General features: G+C 48.2%; 1 protein-coding gene across 3 annotated transcripts in view; it reads left to right on the top strand.

The window, feature by feature from the left end:
* Positions 1–23,930, top strand: part of LOC148479207 (uncharacterized) — a 98,138-nt gene that overhangs the window by 34,679 nt on the left and 39,529 nt on the right. Inside the window, exons 1-3 of one of the 3 annotated variants that reach the window (XM_088454794.1) lie at positions 7,244–7,266; positions 21,353–21,423; positions 23,296–23,401. In XM_088454794.1, the coding sequence (XP_088310920.1) occupies positions 23,305–23,401 (97 nt within the window). In that variant the 5' untranslated portion in view covers positions 7,244–7,266; positions 21,353–21,423; positions 23,296–23,304. Of the gene's footprint in view, positions 1–7,243; positions 7,267–15,260; positions 15,311–21,352; positions 21,424–23,295; positions 23,402–23,930 lie in introns of those variants that run through there. The other 2 variants (XM_088454795.1, XM_088454793.1) reach the window with 2 other exon arrangements.

The raw sequence follows: 23,930 nt of genomic DNA, 5'->3' as shown, positions 1-23,930 counted from the left end.
ACTGCACGATTACGACATCGTAATCGTGCAATCGCTCAGTGATCGTGCACAAATCTGCTCCATCTCCTCAATCTCCGTGAGCCAGGTCAATGTTCTACCCACTCACTTTGGCTCTTATTAACTGGTGTGAGCATTGCAAAGTCAGTATGACAGTGGAGGGGGAGCACACATGAACTCCCAAAGAGGCACAGAAGATGCCATGCTGGAAGACAGACGGGAAGAGGCAGCAGAAGGAAGACAAGAGAGGCCTGGTCAAGTCAGAAGACTTCAGCATGCCTAAACCCTGGCGGCACGGTTTTATTTTGCAAAATTAGGAAAATCCCAGTTAGGGTACTGTAACCAGTAGAGTCAAGCCAACTTAGAGAGGTAAACTGTGGAGTGGGGCTATTTCCCTGTGGCAAAGCGAGTGAGATCCAAGTGGGATACCCTACCTTTACTCATTACCATGCTAGACCACCAGGGTGTCAGACGTTAGGTCCACAGCCATGGGGGGCACCCTTAAAATCTTGTCTAGGGCACCAAATTGGGCAGGACTGGCCCTGCTGCAATACACGGGACTTAAGCTCCGCCCACACAATTAAGTGCCACCTCTCAGTGCTGCCGCGATTAAGCCCCGCCCTCCTGTAACATCATCCGTTAATCACCGGGAGTAAGGAGAAAGCAGGATGCTCAGGGGGTTTGGCCTCGCGGGACCAAGGAGGTGTGGCCTTGCAGAAGGCACGAATGTGTCCCAGCCGTTGCTGCAGCCTGTGAGGTCGGGGCCTGAGTCTATAAAGACTCAGGTTCCCGGCATCCTCGAAAAGAAGGAATGCGGCCATCTTAGTCTAGGGCCTTGGGACGGGAGGAGGGAGGCCCCGCCGGTACCCTGGTGTTCTGGGGAGGGTGCATGGTGGCTGTCATGAGCCACATGTTATATGTACAGGGGAATGGAATACAGTAAGGGGCCCCCTGCAAGAAGACCCTAGGGTGGCTATTAGGGGTTCTAGAGAGGTCCCTGGGTACAGACAAGGGGGGAAGTCATCCCTCCCCACAGTCCTGCAAGGGAGCTGCAGATAAAGAGCAGCCCCACTGATATTGAGCCCCATCTAAGAAGAGGATTGGGGAGTGCTGCAGAGGTAGGAGCTGGAGCCAGAGTGTGGAGTGAGGAAGTCACTGCAGGGGATCTCAAGGGAAGTGCTGCCTGGTGCCACAGTGGAGGATGAGAGATCTCCTGTAAAGAGACAGCCCATGTGATGAGAGGGTGAGTGTCTGTGATGCATAATGCTGGATTCCTGGTTGATAGCCCCTGGAGAAGTGCCCCATAGTGAGAGAGGGGTCGGTGCAAGATGGCAGCATGGCCAGAGGGGAGTCCTATGGAAGAATCCTTTGTAACCATGTGCTGAAGTTGAGAAGCCCAGCAGTGAAAGGGTTAATGGCCTGCATGAAGTTGCCAGCACGTCAGATGAAAGGTTCCTGGATAGTGGGACGTGTACTAGAGGCAGAGTCCTGGGATATACAGGACGTTAGTATGCCTGAAGAAAGTGTATGCGGGGTGATGGAAGGAGAGAGGATCCCTGTGTAATGGGATGTGCAGGACGTTAGCAGTCTCTCGTGAGGATAGAGACGAGTGCGATGAACTTCGAGTCTGGAGTCCCCTGTATGCTGTGTGATGTATTTATTGGACTGACTTTTGGGAGAACTACTGAACCCAGCAACACCAGGTATGTGCTACCAATTCACTGCTGTGTCATATGTGTATTACTGTGCTGGAGGTGTTCATTTGGAGTGGAATGTAACTAATCTGTAACCAATAAGCTTAAATTACAGCATTTACCATCTGCTGCAAGTATTGTGCTGGAGGAAGTTGGTGAAGTAGAGCTTGTAACCGTTACTCTTACTGTGCTGGAGGATATGGAGGAGTGTAAATAAAGTTTTCCTGTTATTGCATCATGAGATGGTCTGACGCCCAACATTACTTTATCGCACTGTACCTGTTGTCCACATGTGTTCCCTCCATCAAGTACTTTGTGCTAAGCACCCGAGTATTCGGGGGCCCTGCGCGTCATGGATGCCATAACAATGCCATAGCCGGAACAAAGGAGAGTCACCGTGAAGAGGTGAGAGACAGTATTCAGGTACTCCATGTAAGTGTACCACAGTACCAGTAGGGTTTCACACTGCCATGGCTCCTCCTCCTGTGTATGACAGTGGCTCCTCCTCTGCTGTGACCGCTACCCCTGCCATGGCTCCTCCTCTGCTGTGTGACCGCTACCCCTGCCATGGCTCCTCCTCCTGTGTATGACAGTGGCTCCTCCTCTGCTGTGTGACCGCTACCCTTGCCATGGCTCCTCCTCCTGTGTATGACAGTGGCTCCTCCTCTGCTGTGTGACCGCTACCCCTGCCATGGCTCCTCCTCCTGTGTATGACAGTGGCTCCTCCTCTGCTGTGTGACTGATACCCCTGCCATGGCTCCTCCTCCTGTGTATGACAGTGGCTCCTCCTCTGCTGTGTGACCGCTACCCCTGCCATGGCTCCTCATCCTCCTTTGCTATGTAACTGCAGCTCCTCCTCCTATATATGACAGTGGCTCCTCCTCTGCTGTGTGACCGCTACCCCTGCCATGGCTCCTCCTCATGTGTATGACATTGGCTCCTCCTCTGCTGTGTGACTGCTACCCCTGCCATGGCTCCTCATCCTCCTTTGCTATGTAACTGCAGCTCCTCCTCCTATATATGACAGTGGCTCCTCCTCTGCTGTGACCGCTACCCCTGCCATGGCTCCTCCTCCTGTGTATGACAGTGGCTCCTCCTCTGCTGTGTGACTGCTACCCCTGCCATGGCTCCTCCTCCACTGCTATGTAACTGCAGCTCCTCCTATATATGACAGTGGCTCCTCCTCTGCTGTGACAGCTACCCCCACCATGGCTCCTCCTCCTGTGTATGACAGTGGCTCCTCCTCTGCTGTGTGACTGCTACCCCTGCCATGACTCCTCCTCCTGTGTGTGACAGTGGCTCCTCCTCTGCTGTGTGACTGCTACCCCTGCCATGGCTCCTCCTCCACTGCTATGTAACTGCAGCTCCTCCTATATATGACAGTGGCTCCTCCTCTGCTGTGACAGCTACCCCCACCATGGCTCCTCCTCCTATGTATGACAGTGGCTCCTCCTCTGCTGTGTGACTGCTACCCCTGCCATGACTCCTCCTCCTGTGTGTGACAGTGGCTCCTCCTCTGCTGTGTGACTGCTACCCCTGCCATGGCTCCTCCTCCTCTGCTGTGTAACTGCAGCTCTAACTTCTCTACTCTATGACTGCGGCTCTGGCTGTGTGACCGCGGTACTAATTTCTCCCACCAGGCCAAGCACCATTAGCTGTTACCCGGTTAGGTGACATTACTGAACAGTATTCTCCTGTGACACAGGCCACAATAAGGAGCTTACAGTATGGAGCCGATTACTGCAAACTGATATACTTACCAATGCCCACTGCCCACTGCCCAGCTCCAGCCACTGTGACTGTTTTACTTCCTGAGGAAATTGCCACTGCTATACCAGGACAGGATCCCTGTGCCAGAAGAGCTGTACCCAGGGGCATAACTACTGTATAGTGGGTGCATGGGTGCCATTGCTATGGGGCCTAGAGGCATAGGAGGCTTACCTCCAGGGCCCGCCTCTCTTGCTCCCAAGGCCAGCTAACATTGGCACAGAGATAAATGAAAGGGGATCATGGGGCATGTGTCCTGGGCCCCGCTTTGTCATAGGGTCCCCCAGAACAGACTGTGATGGCTCGTGTTCAGGGCCGGATTATGGACAAGGATGTCTAGGGTCTGGTGCCACCAAGGGGACCTGTCTAATGCTGAAAAGGGGGGGGTCAAGCTAAGAGTGAGAGGGGAGTCCGGCTGCGAGTGGGAGAGGGGGGATAGCCTCAGACACACTGATCAGTTGTCCAACGAGGCTCAGCACAAGCTCCACTGACACCACTTAGCCAACAATAGGATTGATGGGACTTCAGCCCCAGGCCCCATATGCAAATAGGTCCATCGTGCTGTCCGGTCATATGACTGCTGCATCGGCTGGCAAGCAGTAGGGTGGCTGATTTCACATCAGCATCTGCCTGCAATAGGTCCTGTGTGTGCTGCACGCACATCCCGCTGTCTAGAGGCAAAACATGGGACCACAGAGAGAAAGCTGTGCCCTGAAGCAGACACTCACCCTGGATCCGCTCTCCAGTGAGCACTATATAAGGTTTCTGCCCATCTGGGATTCCACCGAACAGTCCGGAAATAAGCGGCACTGTCCGGACTCTGCCTGTGAGGACCACTTTACTCCGGGGTACCGGGGAAATGACTAAAGCTGGCCACACATCTAAAGATAATCTGTCCAACCAGCCAACTAGGTGATTGGTTGGAATGAAAATCTGGTAATGTATGAGAGCAAATGACAATCAGCAATTTGCTCCCAAATGCCGGAAAATGGACAAAAACTGTTGTTTGAACAAATTGTTTAGATCAAACATTTAACAAACTTGTCTGACGTCATTTTCATCTGTTTTCTGGCATTTAGGAGCAAATTGCTGATCATCAGTTACTCCCATACGTTACCAGATTTTCATTCCAACCAATCAACTAGTTGGCTGGTTGGATGTAAGTTGGTCTAGTGTGTGGCCAGATTTACACTATACTGTGAGGTACGTCTTAGTTACTGGGTATTTGTAGGGACGCAGCACCTTGCCTAGGACCCCATGAGATCCTAACATGACTCACACTGTGTCGGGCTGCAGTAATGTGTCGCAAACACTCCACCTTTAACTCTCCACAGTCCTCTCCCTATGTACCCAGGGCTGGACAAGGGTGGTCACCCAGGGCCCCCCACACACAGAGGAACTCCCACACAGGGCTGGTGTGACCCTGCCAAGAACAGGTTTCCAGCTGCACCTGTACCCGAATGGGGGCTCAGCTGCAGCGGCTCTGTGTTCCGCTGCATGCAGCACAGGACGGCTACTGAGTCCCCTCATCAGCGTCACGTGACACATCACATGAGCTCTGCCACATTCGGGAGGTCAGGTGACCAATCGGACGGGGAAGGAGGCAGTAGGCTCCATGTGGCTTGGAGGGGGCTCCCACAAGCCCTATTCCGGCCCTGTATGTACCTCTGGAAGAAGGACCCAGCGGTCTCTGTGCCTGATTCTGAGGTAGGAGGAAAGAAAAAAAGAGCTAGAAACTTTGCACCTGAAACAAACCGTATTTATTTATCATTTCGCATGTAAGGTAAATACGGCTGCTTTTGCATGTAGCCCATAAATGCTGGACAGCTTTATATTTACACTGCAATTTAGATTTCAGTTTGGACACCCCCCTCCCAAATCTAATTTCCCTGCACAAGTTACATCTGCCCCCCTGCAGTGCAGCACGGTGTTACCCAGGGGCACAGTTACTTGTTGTTTATATGCTCTACTCCCAGCACAAAATCTGCCCTCTGTCAGCGGCAGGGCGGGATAACAATGGGGCAGGTCCAGGCCGCCCATCAGAATAGGCCCATCGGCATATGTGTTGCTGTAAACAGGAATAATTTATTCCTGCTACAGCAACCTGACAGTGGTCACATGAGGCCCCGCCCCCCGCATCTGCGGGACGCAACCCCTCCCCCACTTTACGGCCACGGGGGCTCAAACACCGTAATCTGTTTTATTACACTGACACTATGGAGGAGCAGTGAAAAGCTTCTCTTGCCCTCCCTGCGGCTGCGCCACTTACGCACCTCCGCTCCGTACAACGTCTTTACTGGTCCGCGCTGAGATGAAGCAGCCTTGTCCAAAGGGTAGTTGTCCAACTCCAAAGCGACCAGTCAGTGTGAGCTGAGGAGCCTGAGCCCTGTGCAGGCCGGGGGAGGGAGGTGTCAGGCCGGGGGAGGGAGGTGTCAGGTTGGGGGAGGGAGGTGTCAGGCCGGGGGAGGGAGGTGTCAGGCCGGGGGAGGGAGGTGTCAGGCTGGGGGGAGGGAGGTGTCAGGCTGGGGGGAGGGAGGTGTCAGGCTGGGGAGGGAGGTGTCAGGCCGGGGGAGGGAGGTGTCAGGCCGGGGGAGGGAGGTGTCAGGTTGGGGGAGGGAGGTGTCAGGCCGGGGGAGGGAGGTGTCAGGCTGGGGGGAGGGAGGTGTCAGGCTGGGAGGAGGGAGGTGTCAGGCTGGGGAGGGAGGTGTCAGGCTGGGGAAGGGAGGTGTCAGGCCGGGGGAGGGAAGTGTCAGGCTGGGGGGAGGGAGGTGTCAGGCCGGGGGAGGGAGGTGTCATGCTGGGGAAGGGAGGTGTCAGGCCGGGGGAGGGAGGTGTCATGCTGGGGAAGGGAGGTGTCAGGCCGGGGGAGGGAGGTGTCAGGCTGGGGGGAGGGAGGTGTCAGGCCGGGGGAGGGAGGTGTCATGCTGGGGAAGGGAGGTGTCAGGCCGGGGGAGGGAGGTGTCAGGCTGGGGGGAGGGAGGTGTCAGGCCGGGGGAGGGAGGTGTCAGGCTGGCTCACAGCTGCTGGCACAGAAAAGATTGTAATAAATAAATATGCATGTGTATGTTCATATGTGTGTATAAATGTATATACTGTATATGTAAATATACTACACACACGCACGCCCACACACAAACACACACATATATATTCCAGGATAAACAGAGGTGCACACAGTTGTTTCCCAAATAAGGGACAGAAAATAAACTTATATTATTGAGGGGTATTCAGACCCAATCACTACAATATAAGGGTTATAAAAACCATCTGGTATATACTGAATTTATCATGAATTTTATTCTTATGTTTTTTGGCACATGTGACTATATTGAAAATAAATACCAAATTTTATAATGTAATATTAATTTTCTGCATCTCCTATTAGGCTTTTAAAAGCCTTTCTAGGAATTTCTCCCTATCAAGGGACAGAAAATAAGCTTATACCACTGAGCGTTCTAACCAGTTCCATATCATCAGGTGTTTGTTCAGACCAGTTCCATTTTTGGTATGTACTTATATTATGTGTCTGCTGTCAGTAGCCATTGTTAAACCTCTGGTTGGATAAACTTCTGTTATTTGAACCTTCTCTTCTGTCTTCATGTTGTATAAATATTAATCAAAATTGATTACAAGTACATAATTATGGATATATGTTATACGCTGTAAATATGCAATTGTATTTATCACCATATGTTTTATTTTTTTAAAGTGTTTACCCCTGATGAAGTCCCGTAGGTGGACGAAACGCATAGGGTCATCGCTTTGAAAAACCTGCACCTACCACATAAGAGCTCACACCTGTAAAAGTGTAGGTGGCAGATCACATCTATGCTTCTGTACTGGGGCAGGTTTACTAAAAGTTGTTTTATGCTATTTATGTATTTATTTGTATTGTAAATTGTTTATATTTTTACCTCTGTTGATATACCAAGAATCAAATATTCAGGTATAAGAATTATGGGCTACCATAGGGCTTTTATTTTATGAACAATATCCAAAACATAAACTTATGGTGATTTGAAGACTAACTAGAAGGTTGTGTATGACCAACAGCTAATATTGTAATAAATCCCCCTAAGTGGTGGAAATTTCTTCTATTCAATTATTACTCAAAGTTGTAGCGCACCAAAGGTACCCTTCTCTTCCATTTCTATTTTTAGGTCCTCTGGACTAGGCATAGGGCTAGGCACATTTGGAGGGATGGCTGTTGTTGTGCCAGAGGTGGAGGGTCCTGATGTTCCGGCAGGAAGGGAGGCCAACTCCAAAATGTGCTGGCGAACGAGCTGCTCCAGGGAATTTGCAATACGGACGTTGGCCCCAGTATTTTCTGCTAGGGCCTGAGCAATGGTCACGTTGGCTGCAGCACTTTGCTCCAGGGCCTCCGCCACCCATAGCAGAGTGGTGTCCAGCCTCATCAGAATCTCAGTGTGCTGATCCGTTTTAAGATTGAGATCAGTGAGGAGTGACACTGCCTGCGAGGGGGATTGCCCTGGAATGTCTACCACAGGGTCCCCATCCGGATCTACTGGTTCCTCCCCTGCAGAGCCAGCAGAAGTTCTGCGGCCAAAGCTCCCCTCTGGAGCAGACTCATCCGCCTGTGTCTCTGTGAAAAAAAAGAGAAAAGAGTACCATTATAATGTAGATATTGTCCCAAACACATTTCTGAGTTATTAACATTACTACATTTACCTGAGGCAACATGAGGAGCCGCAAAGTCTGGCATGTCGGTATCCATGTTCAACATGCCAAACACCTCCTCATCCTGCACACACCCTGGGCCTGCTCCTCCAAATCGTTGAGCTCCAGTGACACAGGGGTGGGACCCCCACCTGTCCCCCCTGCATGCCTAGCCCTATCAGCCAGTTTTTGCTTCAGCCGATATTTGAAGTCGCTCCATCTGTGGGTTAAAAAGTTGGCATTATTCCTGCAGTATTTGGACCTGTAAACACTTTTTAATAAAATGTAGTTTGTATGTACCGGCGTTTGACATCCCGAGTTGCACGTTCAAACTCACCCACCATATTGTCAGCACTGGCTATGCCATCCCACATTTTCTATTTCTGGCTTGCACCCATATTCCTTGGGGCCTGGGGCAGGGTGTCAACACACATTTGGATCAAAACCTCCATCTCCTTTCTTGTGTTTGGTGGCTTCTTTTTTTTTGGATTTTGTTTAGTGGGCCTACTAGGACCAGCAGCCTCTTCCATTACATCCTCAACACCTTTTTGTAAATTGGTAATAAAATTTATAATGTAAAATGTATCTAATATATTGGTTCCACATAATCCTTTAGGCCCAAAAGACAAATACTTACCGGGCGCCTCTTGGCCAGTGCTTTGCTGTTCTGTAGCCATTTTTGACTTTCAGGTCTCACTACAGCAGACCGATTGGGGTTTTCAGTGACGTTTTTATACATGCGTCAGCATTATTCGGCCGCATCATTGATTGTGCGCTCCTATTGTCCGTCCTTATTTTTATGCAGGAAAATAAACCCTATTTATGGCTTGGTGTGACTCAAGTCGAGGTGGCGGGTGTTGAATGTTGGAGGTTTTGCTTGGAGGAGTTGATTGTTGGCGTGTTTCGGAGTTTGAGGCGGTTTTTTGGGTTCTAATTGTTTTGTTTGTTTTCTTAGTTATTTAATTTACGTTCGTTTTTTTTGGATTGGTTTTTTTTCTTTTTTGTTGCGTTTTTAAGTAAGTCTTTTTAAAAACACTCGTAAAAAAAAAATTAAATACTTTAAAAATGTTAGTACTTATGTTTTTTTATTTTATTTTTACAGTTATTTTGGCATTGCCCCCGTGACATTTTTGGACTTTGTGTTATTTGTCTGATTTTGGTAAGTGTTTTTTGTTTAATGAAGTGACAGTTTCGATGTGTTGGTCTTCGCATATGTTTTGCTAAGTAATTTTTTAATTTTTCTTTAACCAATCATGTCTTAACACGAAATATAGCGTACTCTTTAGCAAAATTTTGTTTGAGTTGTTTTTAATGTTAAATGAGCGAACTATTTAGTGCACTAATGTCTGCTTATTAAATAGTAAAAATTGCAAACTATTTAGCGCACTAATGTCTGCTTATTAATTAGTAAAAATTCCAAACTATTTAGCGCACTGTCTGCTTATTAAATAGTAAAAATTGTGAACTATTTAGCGCACTAATGTCTGCTTATTAAATAGTAAAAATTGCAAACTATTTAGCGCACTAATGTCTGCTTATTAATTAGTAAAAATTGCGAACTATTTAGCGCACTAATGTCTGCTTATTAAATAGTAAAAATTTTGAACTATTTAGCACACTAATGTCTGCTTATTAATTAGTAAAAATTGCGAACTATTTAGCGCACTAATGATTGCTTATTAAATAGTAAAAATTGTGAACTATTTAGCGCACTAATGTCTGCTTATTAAATAGTAAAAATTGCGAACTATTTAGCGCACTAATGTCTGCTTATTAATTAGTAAAAATTGCGAACTATTTAGCGCACTAATGTCTGCTTATTAATTAGTAAAAATTGCAAACTATTTAGCGCACTAATGTCTGCTTATTAAATAGTAAAAATTGCGAACTATTTAACACACTAATGTCTGCTTATTAAATAGTAAAAATTGCGAACTATTTAGCGCACTAATGTCTGCTTATTAATTAGTAAAAATTGCAAACTATTTAGCGCACTAATGTCTGCTTTTTTTTAGTGTAAAATCATGTTTTACCACTAAACGTAGCGTGCGTTTATCCAAACTAATGTGTGCTCCCTTCTCTTTTTTTTTAACGTCAAATATGTCTTTACAATCCAAGTTTCGCCCAAAAATAGAAAATATATTTTCTACTTTTGAAATGTAGGTTGGTCTACTCATGACAAGACCCCGGCCTGTAAGCATCTTTGGATTTCTTTAAAAAGATAAGTATATTTTTCTTTACACATTTGTCTCAAACAATAACTACCTGGCTTATCATTTCAGGTTGATGTTGGTCGTATTATCTTGGCCATGGTTCCAGAACCCAACCAACCTCAACTTCGTCCCAGGCATAGGCTTTGTAGGCATGCAAGGCCCCAGATATATAGAACACGTGTCACCCTTTTTGGAATGCCAGATGATGAGGTCTTAAGATGATACCGTCTTCCTCCACAAATCATCATAGACACTCTCTCATTAATAGCGAGTGATCTTGAATGGCAAATTGTCAGTCCTACAGCAATACCACCACTTACGCAAATAATGTTGGTGTTACATTTCTGTGCCTCAGGATCCTTTCAAACCACGGTGGGAATAGTTGCCGGAATCTCCCAATCCTCCTTTTCAAGGATCCTGAGGGCAAAGATGGAGGCCATTTTTAAGCACCTCTATCATTTTATTAAAATACCAGTGGATATGGGTTCCCTTAGTGTGGCGAAGGCCAATTTTTACCAAATAGCTGGCATCCCACACATCATAGGGGTTGTGGATGGCACTCACATACCACTTCAGCCTCCAGCAAGGCTGGAGGCTATTTTTAGGAACCGCAAACACTTTCATTCACTGAATGTAATGGTGGTATGTGATGCCTCCCTCCATATCCTGTCCCTGAATGCCAAATTCCCCGGGAGTACACATGATTCCTTCTTCTCCGGCAATCAGGGATTTGGCACAAATTAGACAACCTACAAGCTGGTGATGCATGGCTTCTGGGTAAGTTGACACCTTCTGTTGCAACCACTGCAAAGCTTGTTACACAATGGTCCTGATGTTTATTTATTTTCACAGGAGACAGTGGTTACCCTTGCACGCCCTGGCTGCTCACTCCTTATTTGGCTCCCACACCAGGGCCACAAAGTGAGTATAATTCTGCACTTACAGCCACCAGGCTGATTAAAAGGCCGATTCAGATGCCTCCACCGCTCTGGTGGCGACCTCATGTATTTGCCGGATATGGTTTCGAAAACTGTGGTCCTGTGTGGGATATTTCACAACATCGCCATAAGGAGTGGGGTCCCAATGCAGCCAGAGGATGCCTTGCCTAAGGATGGCCCCCCCGAGGTTGGTCGGAGGTCAGTATGTGGGGGGGCCATACGCGATGATGTGGTGGCCAGATATTTTAGGTAATTATTGTAAAACATTTAGTTAATTGACACAATGTAGACATGTAAGATTTTAATGGCCAATTTTAATATTTGTTGTTTTTTTTTGTCTTTTATTCCCTAAAATTTCCCGAAAAAATGATGCCTACTACCTGATCCCCAAAATTGTCTTCATGTGGCCACATTGGATCTAACTTCGGGAACAATTATTTCTTTGCCTCATTTGTGTATTCATGTTGGCCTGCTACTTCTTCAAACAGTTCTTGAGTGGTTTTTTTTTTTTTTTGAGTGTTGGTTGTTTTTTGGTGTGTGTTTGCACTGTGTGAATTGTTTGTCACAATTCACTTTGTGTTTATTATTTGTGTGTATTAAATTTTTATTTTATGTTAAAAAGACTTTTCCTTGGTAAATTACAAGCACGGGTAACCTGGCCCAAAAAAGGCAAACTTTCTTAATGGCTAATCCTGTAATGTGTTAAATTGTAAAGTATTTTATATGCTTTGAGGCTAAAAACAAACACCAAAGGTATTATGGTGAAACAGTATGTTTTCTAAACTAGGCCTAAGCAGGTTTGAATTAATATTTACATTACCCACCAAAAATATTAAATAAAAATGCTGATAATTCTCCAAACCTATTGGTATTGTTAGGTGTTTAATGTGCCAGCTTACATACTTACTGGCATTTTCTACAATCTGATTTACCTTACTATAAAAAACATGCTCCAATAGTCGACTTATGGAAGGTTAAACAATCTAATATTTACAGACAAGGAATGAGACTTTTTAAACAAAAAATATATTTTATTGCTAACAAAATTTTTAGGGGGGTAAAAAAACAAAAAAAATTAATGGCGCAGGACCGCCAACATGTGGTCAAGGACCACAAGCATGCCAATTACATGGCCCCGCAATGTCTGCAAGCCTGCATGCATTTCTTGCAGTCACCTCTGGTCCTCTGTGGGGAAAAAAAATGTGTGTATTAATAAAATGACACCTTAAATTATATGTTAGCAAACAAGTTAAAAATCAGACTCTACTTTAAAAAAAAAAAATAAAAATTTGACCCCCCCAAAATTAATGGCAAACGCAAAGATGGTATAAATACAAACTATAAATATTACACATAAAAAGCCAACCAAAAAAAGGGCGAAGTACACCAAAAAAATGCATTTGTTGGTACCGTAAACTAGAAAGACACAAGTATGAGTGTTTGGACATGTGTGATATGTGTCAGGGGAAAACATCCTAGACATTGTTTAGCAAAAATATATAACCAAAACATTTGAAATACTTAACAATTTGGAAATGCACAGGAAAAAGGACAACATCACCCAAAAACACAAAAATGCAAACACAACCATAGTTTAAAAGGGAAACATACCGGTCATCAGGATGCCTGCTTGTTGAGCCCAGACATCCTCCTCCTCTGAGGTGGGCCAGTGCTGGTCCAATGGAGGAGGGAATATGTGGCTCGGTGTGGAGGGGGATGAAAAGAGAGGGGGGGTGGAGGGGAGGGAGAATTTGGAGGGATGGGCAAAATTGGAGAGGGAGGGGCCTCAGGACTGGCCGGTCTGGGGTGGAGGGGGAATTTGGGGAAGGTTGGGGAGAGGAGGTTTGGCTGGGAGTGGGGGATAGGGGACGAGGGCGACGTCGGTTTCGGACTCGACGTTGGAGTCTGCGCTCAGCCCCTAAATGATGGATACCGGAAACATGCACACGCAGGTAGGGCCGCAAAAAAAGCAAAAAAAAAAAAAACTTACTTTGACTGATCTGCAACCGCAAACATGCTAGCAGGCGTGGCGTGCGGCAGCGCAGATCCGACCACCTGCGCTCCAATTGGCCGATATTTTGGCGATAGCCGAAGGAGCGCAGGCGGCGGCGCACCTCCGTGTACGCCATACGCTTGCGGAGGTTGGTGATGGGGGAAGGCTGGCTAGTGATCCTCTGGTCCATGACCTCGGTGAGGACCATGAGCTCCCGCCTACTAATCGCGGAGGCTCTCATGATGGCAATGATTTTTTTTACACAAAACAGTTTTAATAAAGGCCCTAAAAAAAATTTGATTGGCTAATGTACTTTGTAAATTAACAGGAACCATTCTATTGGTTATTGTATGAGTCATGTGACCTCCAGCCTCAGAAATATAATGTGAGTTATGATAGGCTTGATGCAGTGACATGCGTAAGCTAATTTAAATAAACAAATTAAAGTACTAAAATATGCCTATCACAAACAACGGAAAACATTAGTATCATTCCTAAAAACATTTAATTTTGAAAAAGAAAACATTGGTGAAACCGTACGTATTCTGCGGTACAAATGACACACACTGACAAGAATAAAGTTTATTGAAAATGAAAAAAAAAAAAGGATTGAAAACATGTGAAGAGCAATTAAGGTAATTAATCTTTTGATTGGCATGAAACGATTAAAGTATGTTGGAAGAATGAAATAGCAGGCAATCGAAAACTGACAGGGCCACTTCCGGAATTGACTTGTGCGAGCGTCGAACGCAACCAAAGAGGAGACGGACGGTCGCTATTTTGAACGGACGCTAGCTAGAGGAGGGGTTGGGAGACTATAGGGCGGAAAATTAGCAACGAGCGAACTTACAAGCGAGCGCTTGAATTTAAATATTTTCGCTCGTACGGCGGACGAGCGTACGGCCACTTGCGTCCGGCTCTGAATCAGGCCCTAAGGGGGAAGGATTAGGTTTAGTCACTGTACAGGGGGAGGTTAGGTTTAGTCATTGGGCGGGAGGGGGTTAGGTTTAGGCACTAAGGGTGGAGGGTTAATGGTAGAGAGAGGTGGAGGGTTAGGATACTGACCGACAGGTGTTGGTATCCTAACCCTGTCGGGCTGCTGGCATCAGGATTTTTAGCATCCTATACCCATCCCATTGGTAATATGGAAGATATGATAGTATAGGCACATGAGAGAAGAGGGCCCTGCTCGTTATTGTTTATAATCTATATTACAACAGCCTTGACTGCACCTGGCAAACAGCGCTCCATATCCTAGGAGACTCCTCAGGTGTATACTGGTGTAAGTGTCAGGAGCTTGTCCCCTGACCCAGGTGAAGTCTGATGTGTTACAGCTTCCATGGCTACTTTATAGCTACAGCAGAGGTTCCTAAACGCGCTCCTCAAGGCCCCCCAACAGTTCAGGTGTTAGAGAGATCCATGACTGAGCACAGGTGAGTTAATTAGTACCTCAGTCAATTTGATTTAACCACCTGTGCTCAACCATGGATAGCTCTAAAGGCCCCCATATATCAGAGAAAATCTTTCCCTGTTTCAATCGATTGCAGATTGCAGAATTGCCACAATCGATTGAAAAAGGGAAAGCTTTTTATACACAAATCAATTGCAAATTGCACGATTGCTGCAATCAATCTCTGATGTATGGGGGCCCTAACACCTGAACTGTTGGGGAGCCTTGAGGACATTGTTAGGGAGTCTCTGAGCTACAGTACTTCCTCTTTCTGTTACTTCCATGTTTGGAAAGTAGCTGACCTGTTAATATATAATACATAATTAGTCTGAGAGCTTATAATACACATAAGGGTAGAAAAATAAAATCATGGGGGACCCAGATCAGCTAATGAACGGTGAGCTCAGCTGTGTCATATGCAGAGTGAGCAGTAGGTGGCACTAGTGACACCAATAAGCTGTTACATCGTGGTTCTTAGTAATTGTTACTTTACCAGGATAGATGAAAGTAATCATTTCCTAAAACCCACAAAGACAGCAACACTGGAGCATTTACACCGGCAGAGTGACGGAGAAACACAGGTACTGGACTGCAGCTAAAAGACACAGGTACAGGAGTACAGCTGGGAGACACAGTAACAGGAGTACAGCTGGGAGACACAGGTACAGGAGTACAGCTAAAAGACACAGGTACAGGAGTGCAGCTGGGAGACACAGGTACAGGAGTGCAGCTGGGAGACACAGTTACAGGAGTACAGCTGGGAGACACAGGTACAGGAGTGCAGCTGGGAGACACAGGTACAGGAGTGCAGCTGGGAGACACAGGTACAGGAGTACAGCTGGGAGACACAGGTACAGGAGTACAGCTAAAAGACACAGGTACAGGAGTGCAGCTGGGAGACACAGGTACAGGAGTGCAGCTGGGAGACACAGGTACAGGAGTGCAGCTGGGAGACACAGGTACAGGAGTGCAGCTGGGAGACACAGGTACAGGAGTACAGCTGGGAGACACAGGTACAGGAGTGCAGCTGGGAGACACAGGTACAGGAGTGCAGCTGGGAGACACAGGTACAGGAGTACAGCTGGGAGACACAGGTACAGGAGTGCAGCTGGGAGACACAGGTACAGGAGTGCAGCTGGGAGACACAGGTACAGGAGTGCAGCTAATAGACACAGGTACAGGACTGCAGCTGGGAGACACAGGTACAGGAGTACAGCTGGGAGACACAGGTACAGGACTGCAGCTGGGAGACACAGGTACAGGAGTGCAGCTGGGAGACACAGGTACAGGAGTACAGCTGGGAGACACAGGTACAGGAGTGCAGCTGGGAGACACAGGTACAGGAGTGCAGCTGGGAGACACAGGTACAGGAGTGCAGCTAATAGACACAGGTACAGGACTGCAGCTGGGAGACACAGGTACAGGAGTGCAGCTGGGAGACACAGGTACAGGAGTACAGCTAAAAGACACAGGTACAGGACTGCAGCTGGGAGACACAGGTACAGGAGTGCAGCTGGGAGACACAGGTACAGGAGTGCAGCTGGGAGACACAGGTACAGGAGTGCAGCTGGGAGACACAGGTACAGGAGTGCAGCTGGGGACACAGGTACAGGAGTGCAGCTGGGAGACACAGGTACAGGAGTGCAGCTGGGAGACACAGGTACAGGAGTGCAGCTAAAAGACACAGTTACAGGAGTACAGCTGGGAGACACAGGTACAGGAGTGCAGCTGGGAGACACAGGTACAGGAGTGCAGCTGGGAGACACAGGTACAGGAGTGCTGCTGGGAGACACAGGTACAGGAGTGCAGCTGGGAGACACAGGTACAGTGCAGCTGGGAGACACAGGTACAGGAGTGCAGCTGGGAGACACAGGTACAGGAGTGCAGCTGGGAGACACAGGTACAGGAGTGCAGCTGGGAGACAGGTACAGGAGTGCAGCTGGAAGACAGGTACAGGAGTGCAGCTGGGAGACACAGGTACAGGAGTGCAGCTAAAAGACACAGTTACAGGAGTACAGCTGGGAGACACAGGTACAGGAGTGCAGCTAAAAGACACAGGTACAGGAGTACAGCTAAAAGACACAGTTACAGGAGTACAGCTGGGAGACACAGGTACAGGAGTGCAGCTGGGAGACACAGGTACAGGAGTGCAGCTGGGAGACACAGGTACAGGAGTGCAGCTGGGAGACACAGGTACAGGAGTGCAGCTGGGAGGCACAGGTACAGGAGTGCAGCTGGGAGACAAAAGAACAGGAGTGCAGCTGGGAGGCACAGGTACAGGAGTGCAGCTGGGAGACACAGGTACAGGAGTGCAGCTGGGAGACACACAGGAATGCAGCTGGTAGACACAGGTACAGGAGTGCAGCTGGGAGACACAAATACAGGAGTGCAGCTGGGAGACACAGGTACAGAAATGCAGCTGGGAGACAAAAGAACAGGATTGCAGCTGGGAGATACAGGTACAGGAATGCAGCTGGAAGACAGGTACAGGAGTGCTGCTGGGAGATACAAGTACAGGAGTGCAGCTGGGAGACACAGGTACAGGAGTGCAGCTTGGAGACTGGTACAGGAGTGCAGCTGGGAGACTGGTACAGGAGTGCAGCTGGGAGACACTGGTACAGGAATGCAGCTGGATGACACATACAGGAGTGCTGCTGGGAGACACGTACAGGAGTGCTGCTGGGAGACACAGGTACAGGAGTGCAGCTGGGAGACACAGGTACAGGACTGCAGCTGGAAGACAGGTACAGGAGTGCTGCTGGGAGATACAAGTATAGGATTGTAGCTGGGAGATACAGGTACAGGAATGCAGCTGGAAAACAGGTACAGGAGTGCTGCTGGGAGATACAAGTACAGGAGTGCAGCTGGGAGACACAGGTACAGGAGTGCAGCTGGGAGACACAGGTACAGGAGTGCAGCTGGGAGACACAGGTACAGGAGTGCAGCTGGGAGACACAGGTACAGGAGTGCAGCTGGGAGACACACAGGAATGCAGCTGGTAGACACAGGTACAGGAGTGCAGCTGGGAGACACAAATACAGGAGTGCAGCTGGGAGACACAGGTACAGAAATGCAGCTGGGAGACAAAAGAACAGGATTGCAGCTGGGAGATACAGGTACAGGAATGCAGCTGGAAGACAGGTACAGGAGTGCTGCTGGGAGATACAAGTACAGGAGTGCAGCTGGGAGACACAGGTACAGGAGTGCAGCTTGGAGACACAGGTACAGGAGTGCAGCTGGGAGACACAGGTACAGGAGTGCAGCTGGGAGACACAGGTACAGGAGTGCAGCTGGGAGATACAGGTACAGGAATGCAGCTGGAAGACAGGTACAGGAGTGCTGCTGGGAGATACAAGTACAGGAGTGCAGCTGGGAGACACAGGTACAGGAGTGCTGCTGGGAGACACAGGTACAGGAGTGCAGCTGGGAGACACAGGTACAGGAGTGCTGCTGGGAGACACAGCTACAGGAGTGCAGCTGGGAGACACAGGTACAGGAGTGCAGCTGGGAGACACAGGTACAGGAGTGCAGCTGGGAGACTGGTACAGGAGTGCAGCTGGGAGACTGGTACAGGAGTGCAGCTGGGAGACACTGGTACAGGAATGCAGCTGGATGACACATACAGGAGTGCTGCTGGGAGACACGTACAGGAGTGCTGCTGGGAGACACAGGTACAGGAGTGCAGCTGGGAGACACAGGTACAGGACTGCAGCTGGAAGACAGGTACAGGAGTGCTGCTGGGAGATACAAGTATAGGATTGTAGCTGGGAGATACAGGTACAGGAATGCAGCTGGAAAACAGGTACAGGAGTGCTGCTGGGAGATACAAGTACAGGAGTGCAGCTGGGAGACACAGGTACAGGAGTGCAGCTGGGAGACACAGGTACAGGAGTGCAGCTGGGAGACACAGGTACAGGAGTGCAGCTGGGAGACACAGGTACAGGAGTGCAGCTGGGAGACACAGGTACAGGAGTGCAGCTGGGAGACACAGGTACAGGAGTGCAGCTGGGAGACACAGGTACAGGAGTGCAGCTGGGAGACACAGGTACAGGAGTGCAGCTGGGAGACACACAGGAATGCAGCTGGTAGACACAGGTACAGGAGTGCAGCTGGGAGACACAAATACAGGAGTGCAGCTGGGAGACACAGGTACAGAAATGCAGCTGGGAGACAAAAGAACAGGATTGCAGCTGGGAGATACAGGTACAGGAATGCAGCTGGAAGACAGGTACAGGAGTGCTGCTGGGAGATACAAGTACAGGAGTGCAGCTGGGAGACACAGGTACAGGAGTGCAGCTTGGAGACACAGGTACAGGAGTGCAGCTGGGAGACACAGGTACAGGAGTGCAGCTGGGAGACACAGGTACAGGAGTGCAGCTGGGAGATACAGGTACAGGAATGCAGCTGGAAGACAGGTACAGGAGTGCTGCTGGGAGATACAAGTACAGGAGTGCAGCTGGGAGACACAGGTACAGGAGTGCTGCTGGGAGACACAGGTACAGGAGTGCAGCTGGGAGACACAGGTACAGGAGTGCTGCTGGGAGACACAGCTACAGGAGTGCAGCTGGGAGACACAGGTACAGGAGTGCAGCTGGGAGACACAGGTACAGGAGTGCAGCTGGGAGACTGGTACAGGAGTGCAGCTGGGAGACTGGTACAGGAGTGCAGCTGGGAGACACTGGTACAGGAATGCAGCTGGATGACACATACAGGAGTGCTGCTGGGAGACACGTACAGGAGTGCTGCTGGGAGACACAGGTACAGGAGTGCAGCTGGGAGACACAGGTACAGGACTGCAGCTGGAAGACAGGTACAGGAGTGCTGCTGGGAGATACAAGTATAGGATTGTAGCTGGGAGATACAGGTACAGGAATGCAGCTGGAAAACAGGTACAGGAGTGCTGCTGGGAGATACAAGTACAGGAGTGCAGCTGGGAGACACAGGTACAGGAGTGCAGCTGGGAGACACAGGTACAGGAGTGCAGCTGGGAGACACAGGTACAGGAGTGCAGCTGGGAGACACAGGTACAGGAGTGCAGCTGGGAGACACACAGGAATGCAGCTGGTAGACACAGGTACAGGAGTGCAGCTGGGAGACACAAATACAGGAGTGCAGCTGGGAGACACAGGTACAGAAATGCAGCTGGGAGACAAAAGAACAGGATTGCAGCTGGGAGATACAGGTACAGGAATGCAGCTGGAAGACAGGTACAGGAGTGCTGCTGGGAGATACAAGTACAGGAGTGCAGCTGGGAGACACAGGTACAGGAGTGCAGCTTGGAGACACAGGTACAGGAGTGCAGCTGGGAGACACAGGTACAGGAGTGCAGCTGGGAGACACAGGTACAGGAGTGCAGCTGGGAGACACACAGGAATGCAGCTGGCAGACACAGGTACAGGAGTGCAGCTGGGAGACACAGGTACAGGAGTGTAGCTGGGAGACATAGGTAAAGGAGTGCAGCTGGGAGACACAAATACAGGAGTGCAGCTGGGAGACACAGGTACAGAAATGCAGCTGGGAGACACAGGTACAGGAGTGCAGCTGGGAGACACAGGTACAGGAGTGCAGCTGGGAGACACAGGTACAGGAGTGCAGCTGGGAGACACAGGTACAGGTAGATTAGGGAGCATCTCTGCACTCAAGTGAATTAATGTTGATTTTATTTTTAAATATCTGAAAGTAATCGGGAATATTTTTTGCATATTTCCTGTTGTTTTATTTCTTTCTATCATAATATTGAAAGCACTGTAACAGGACCGTGGTATGTGAAAGTATGAGATAAGACTCATTTTTGAATGCTGGCTGGGTACATCCTGGCGCAACTGGCATTCTTTCCGACATCGGAATGAATGCCCGTGAACACTGATTGTGCGTCCACACTGGACAACTTTAATGAACGACGGAACGATCCCCTTTATGTCATTCATTAACAATGCACTGGCCGCTAGCGATGTGCTGCACATCAAACCTGGCGACCTTCACCAGCGACAGTGGGAGCGCGCAATCATGCGTACACACTGAGTGATGTAGGAGATATGTCGTTATCAAATGGCATATCAGCCCGACATTGCTCCAGTGTGTACCTGGCTTAATAAATGTTCATATCTTTTGTAGATGTGCAATTTATTCCACAGGAAAAATGTAACAATGTGTTTATATAAGGAAGACGGTGTTGTAACAGTATTTAAGGAAATAACCAGTTACCTGTTGTATATTATTACTGGACACAGATTATAAACAAAGAACAAGACAAAGCAACAAACAGACAAAGGAACATTGTATCGTTGGTTCTGTAAATATTATGAAAAAACGTATAAACTGTTATCTATAAAAATAATGCAGTACATGTGAGGAAATAGGTGAATAGTGAGTGCAGTATGTGACAATAACATGGTAACAAGCACCAGGAGTGTAACTAACGGGAACAGGACAAGACGTTGCTGGCTTATAGAGAGTTTCCCTCTGGTGTAATTAGCACTTACTTCACCATTTGCACAAGGACATGAGAAATACACAATTCAGGGACATGGTGTCACTATGACCTAATAATACTACCACCATTGTATAATAGTGTGTCTGCCCTGTGATATTATTACTTTATTAATAGAGATGTATTTCTCTAGATAATCCTCAGGAAGCAGAGAGCACTTACCGCTACCACCCACTGACACCGCCAGTCACTGCTGCGAGAACGGTAAGTACGAGGGGTGATGAATGCTGGGTCTCTATGTGACAATCTCAGCTCCTATCAGTGTCTGTCACATGTGCGGGGGATTTACATTCACCTCATTGCTTATAGCGCTAACTGATAATTACCAGTGCTGCTACATAAAGGAGACACGTTTTATAAAAGATTTGGGGTGCTCACATTACCTCACCCCCCTATGCCAGGCATAGTCACATTACCTCACCCCCTTATGCCAGGCATAGAAGTCACATTACCTCACCCCCCTATGCCAGGCATAGTCACATTATCTCACCCCCTTATGTCAGGCATAGTCACATTACCTCACCCCCCTATGCCAGGCATAGTCACATTATCTCACCCCCCTTATGCCAGGCATAGTCACATTATCTCACCCCCTTATGCCAGGCATAGTCACCTTACCTCACCCCCCTATGCCAGGCATGGTCACATTACCTCACCCCCCTATGCCAGGCATAGTCACATTACCTCACCCCCCTATGCCAGGCATAGTCACATTACCTCACCCCCTATGCCAGGCATGGTCACATTACCTCACCCCCCATGCCAGGCATAGTCACATTACTTCACCCCCCTATGCCAGGCATAGTCACATTATATCACCCCCCTATGCCAGGCATAGTCACATTATATCACCCCCCTATGCCAGGCATAGTCACATTACCTCACCCCCCCTATGCCAGGCATAGTCACATTACCTCACCCCCCTATGCCAGGCATAGTCACATTACCTCACCCCCCTATGCCAGGCATGGTCACATTACCTCACCCCCCTATGCCAGGCATAGTCACATTACCTCACCCCCCCTATGCCAGGCATAGTCACATTACCTCACCCCCTTATACCAGGCATGGAAGTCACATTACCTCACCCCCCTATGCCAGGCATAGTCACATTATCTCACCCCCCTATGCCAGGCATAGTCACAGCGGGTGCCTACACACATATACTGGGAGCTCTCAGGATAGAATGGGAAGCAACAGGATCCTGTAGGAATTTATCAGCTTGAGTTCCTGTAAGAACGGCCTATTATCAGGGAGTTACAGGCGTGAATAATTGTTGAATACAAATTGTTTCTGCATGTGAAGGATTATCAAGTGTCAGGGGATAGATGAGACAGAGCAATGTTCTGCAGATCACTATAGACTTTAGTAATGTAATAATCTGCAGAATATATCACTATGTATTTGTCGGGGGTAAATGGTACAGAGCAATGTTCTGCAGATCACTAGGGAGGCCAGTAATGTAATAATCTGCAGGATATATCACTATGTACCTGTCAGGGGGTAGATGGTACAGAGCAATGTTCTGCAGTTCTCTAGAGAGGTCAGTAATGTAATAATCTGCAGGATATATTACTATGTACCTGTCAGGGGGTAGACGGTACAGAGCAATGTTCTGCAGATCACTAGAGAGGTCAGTAATGTAATAATCTGCAGGATTTATCACTATGTACTTGTCAGGGGTAGATGGAACAGAGCAATGTTCTGCAGGTCACTAGAGAGGTCAGTAATGTAATAATCTGCAGGATTTATCACTATGTACTTGTCAGGGGTAGATGGAACAGAGCAATGTTCTGCAGGTCACTAGGGAGGTCAGTAATGTAATAATCTGCAGGATACAATGGTCAGCAGATAGATGGGGCAGTGCAATGTTCTGCAGATCAGCAATTTCCATACTATTAGTTTAAACAGTAAAGTGAAATCTCAGGATAAAAGTAACGATGAGATCCCGGATTACATAAACATTTGTCTCATATATGTTTAGTTTCTGTAAGAACACAATCTTCTCACCTATGTGATACATATGTAAAACAATAGTGACGTCACTAACATATACATTTACATTGTCTCTTGAAGGACTGGGACATGATCAGATTCTTCTTTTTTGCATTGATCCCAATGGCGGTGTATCGGGATAGCTGTTTTGGGAGCCGAACAATCACAGGACTCGAAGGTCTCTCAGGTAACTTTCAGGAATGTTCCCAGGAACACACATAGTACATGTACTCTGGTAAGAGGCTCCCAGCTAAACATCAGCGACTATATGATAGGGACCGGGGCTTGCAAGCCTTCAGTACCTTCCCCCAGCATCTCTCCAGCTCATGCCCCCTGTGTCTCTGCAGTGCTCTCACGCCCTGCATCTCTGAAGCATCATCCTCCCTGAGTCTCTCCATCGGCATCATTTTGCTCTTTGACTGCCCCCCACCCCTTTATGTGTGTATTGATTTTATGCCGCAGTCACTGGTGCCCCCACTTTACATCTATTTTATTTAATATATCAGATGAAAAGCACCAGCCCCAGTGATCCCTGAGTTGACCAACTGCCCCCATACTGCATCTCACCTACACTCATTGGCCCTCATTCAGAGCCGTACGCTCTGAGCAGAGCGCATGCTCTGAATGAGGGCCGGGCTCCATTTTCATGGAGCGTCCTCCTGGACGCTCGTATAGCTGTGGGTCACCACCCACAGGCTATACGAGCGTGCATTGTG

Source organism: Taudactylus pleione, unplaced genomic scaffold (genome assembly GCF_031769625.1).
Source record: "Taudactylus pleione unplaced genomic scaffold, aTauple2 ptg000632l, whole genome shotgun sequence".
Taxonomy (NCBI): Eukaryota; Metazoa; Chordata; class Amphibia; order Anura; family Myobatrachidae; genus Taudactylus; species Taudactylus pleione.
This window is presented reverse-complemented; position numbering and strand designations above follow the sequence as displayed.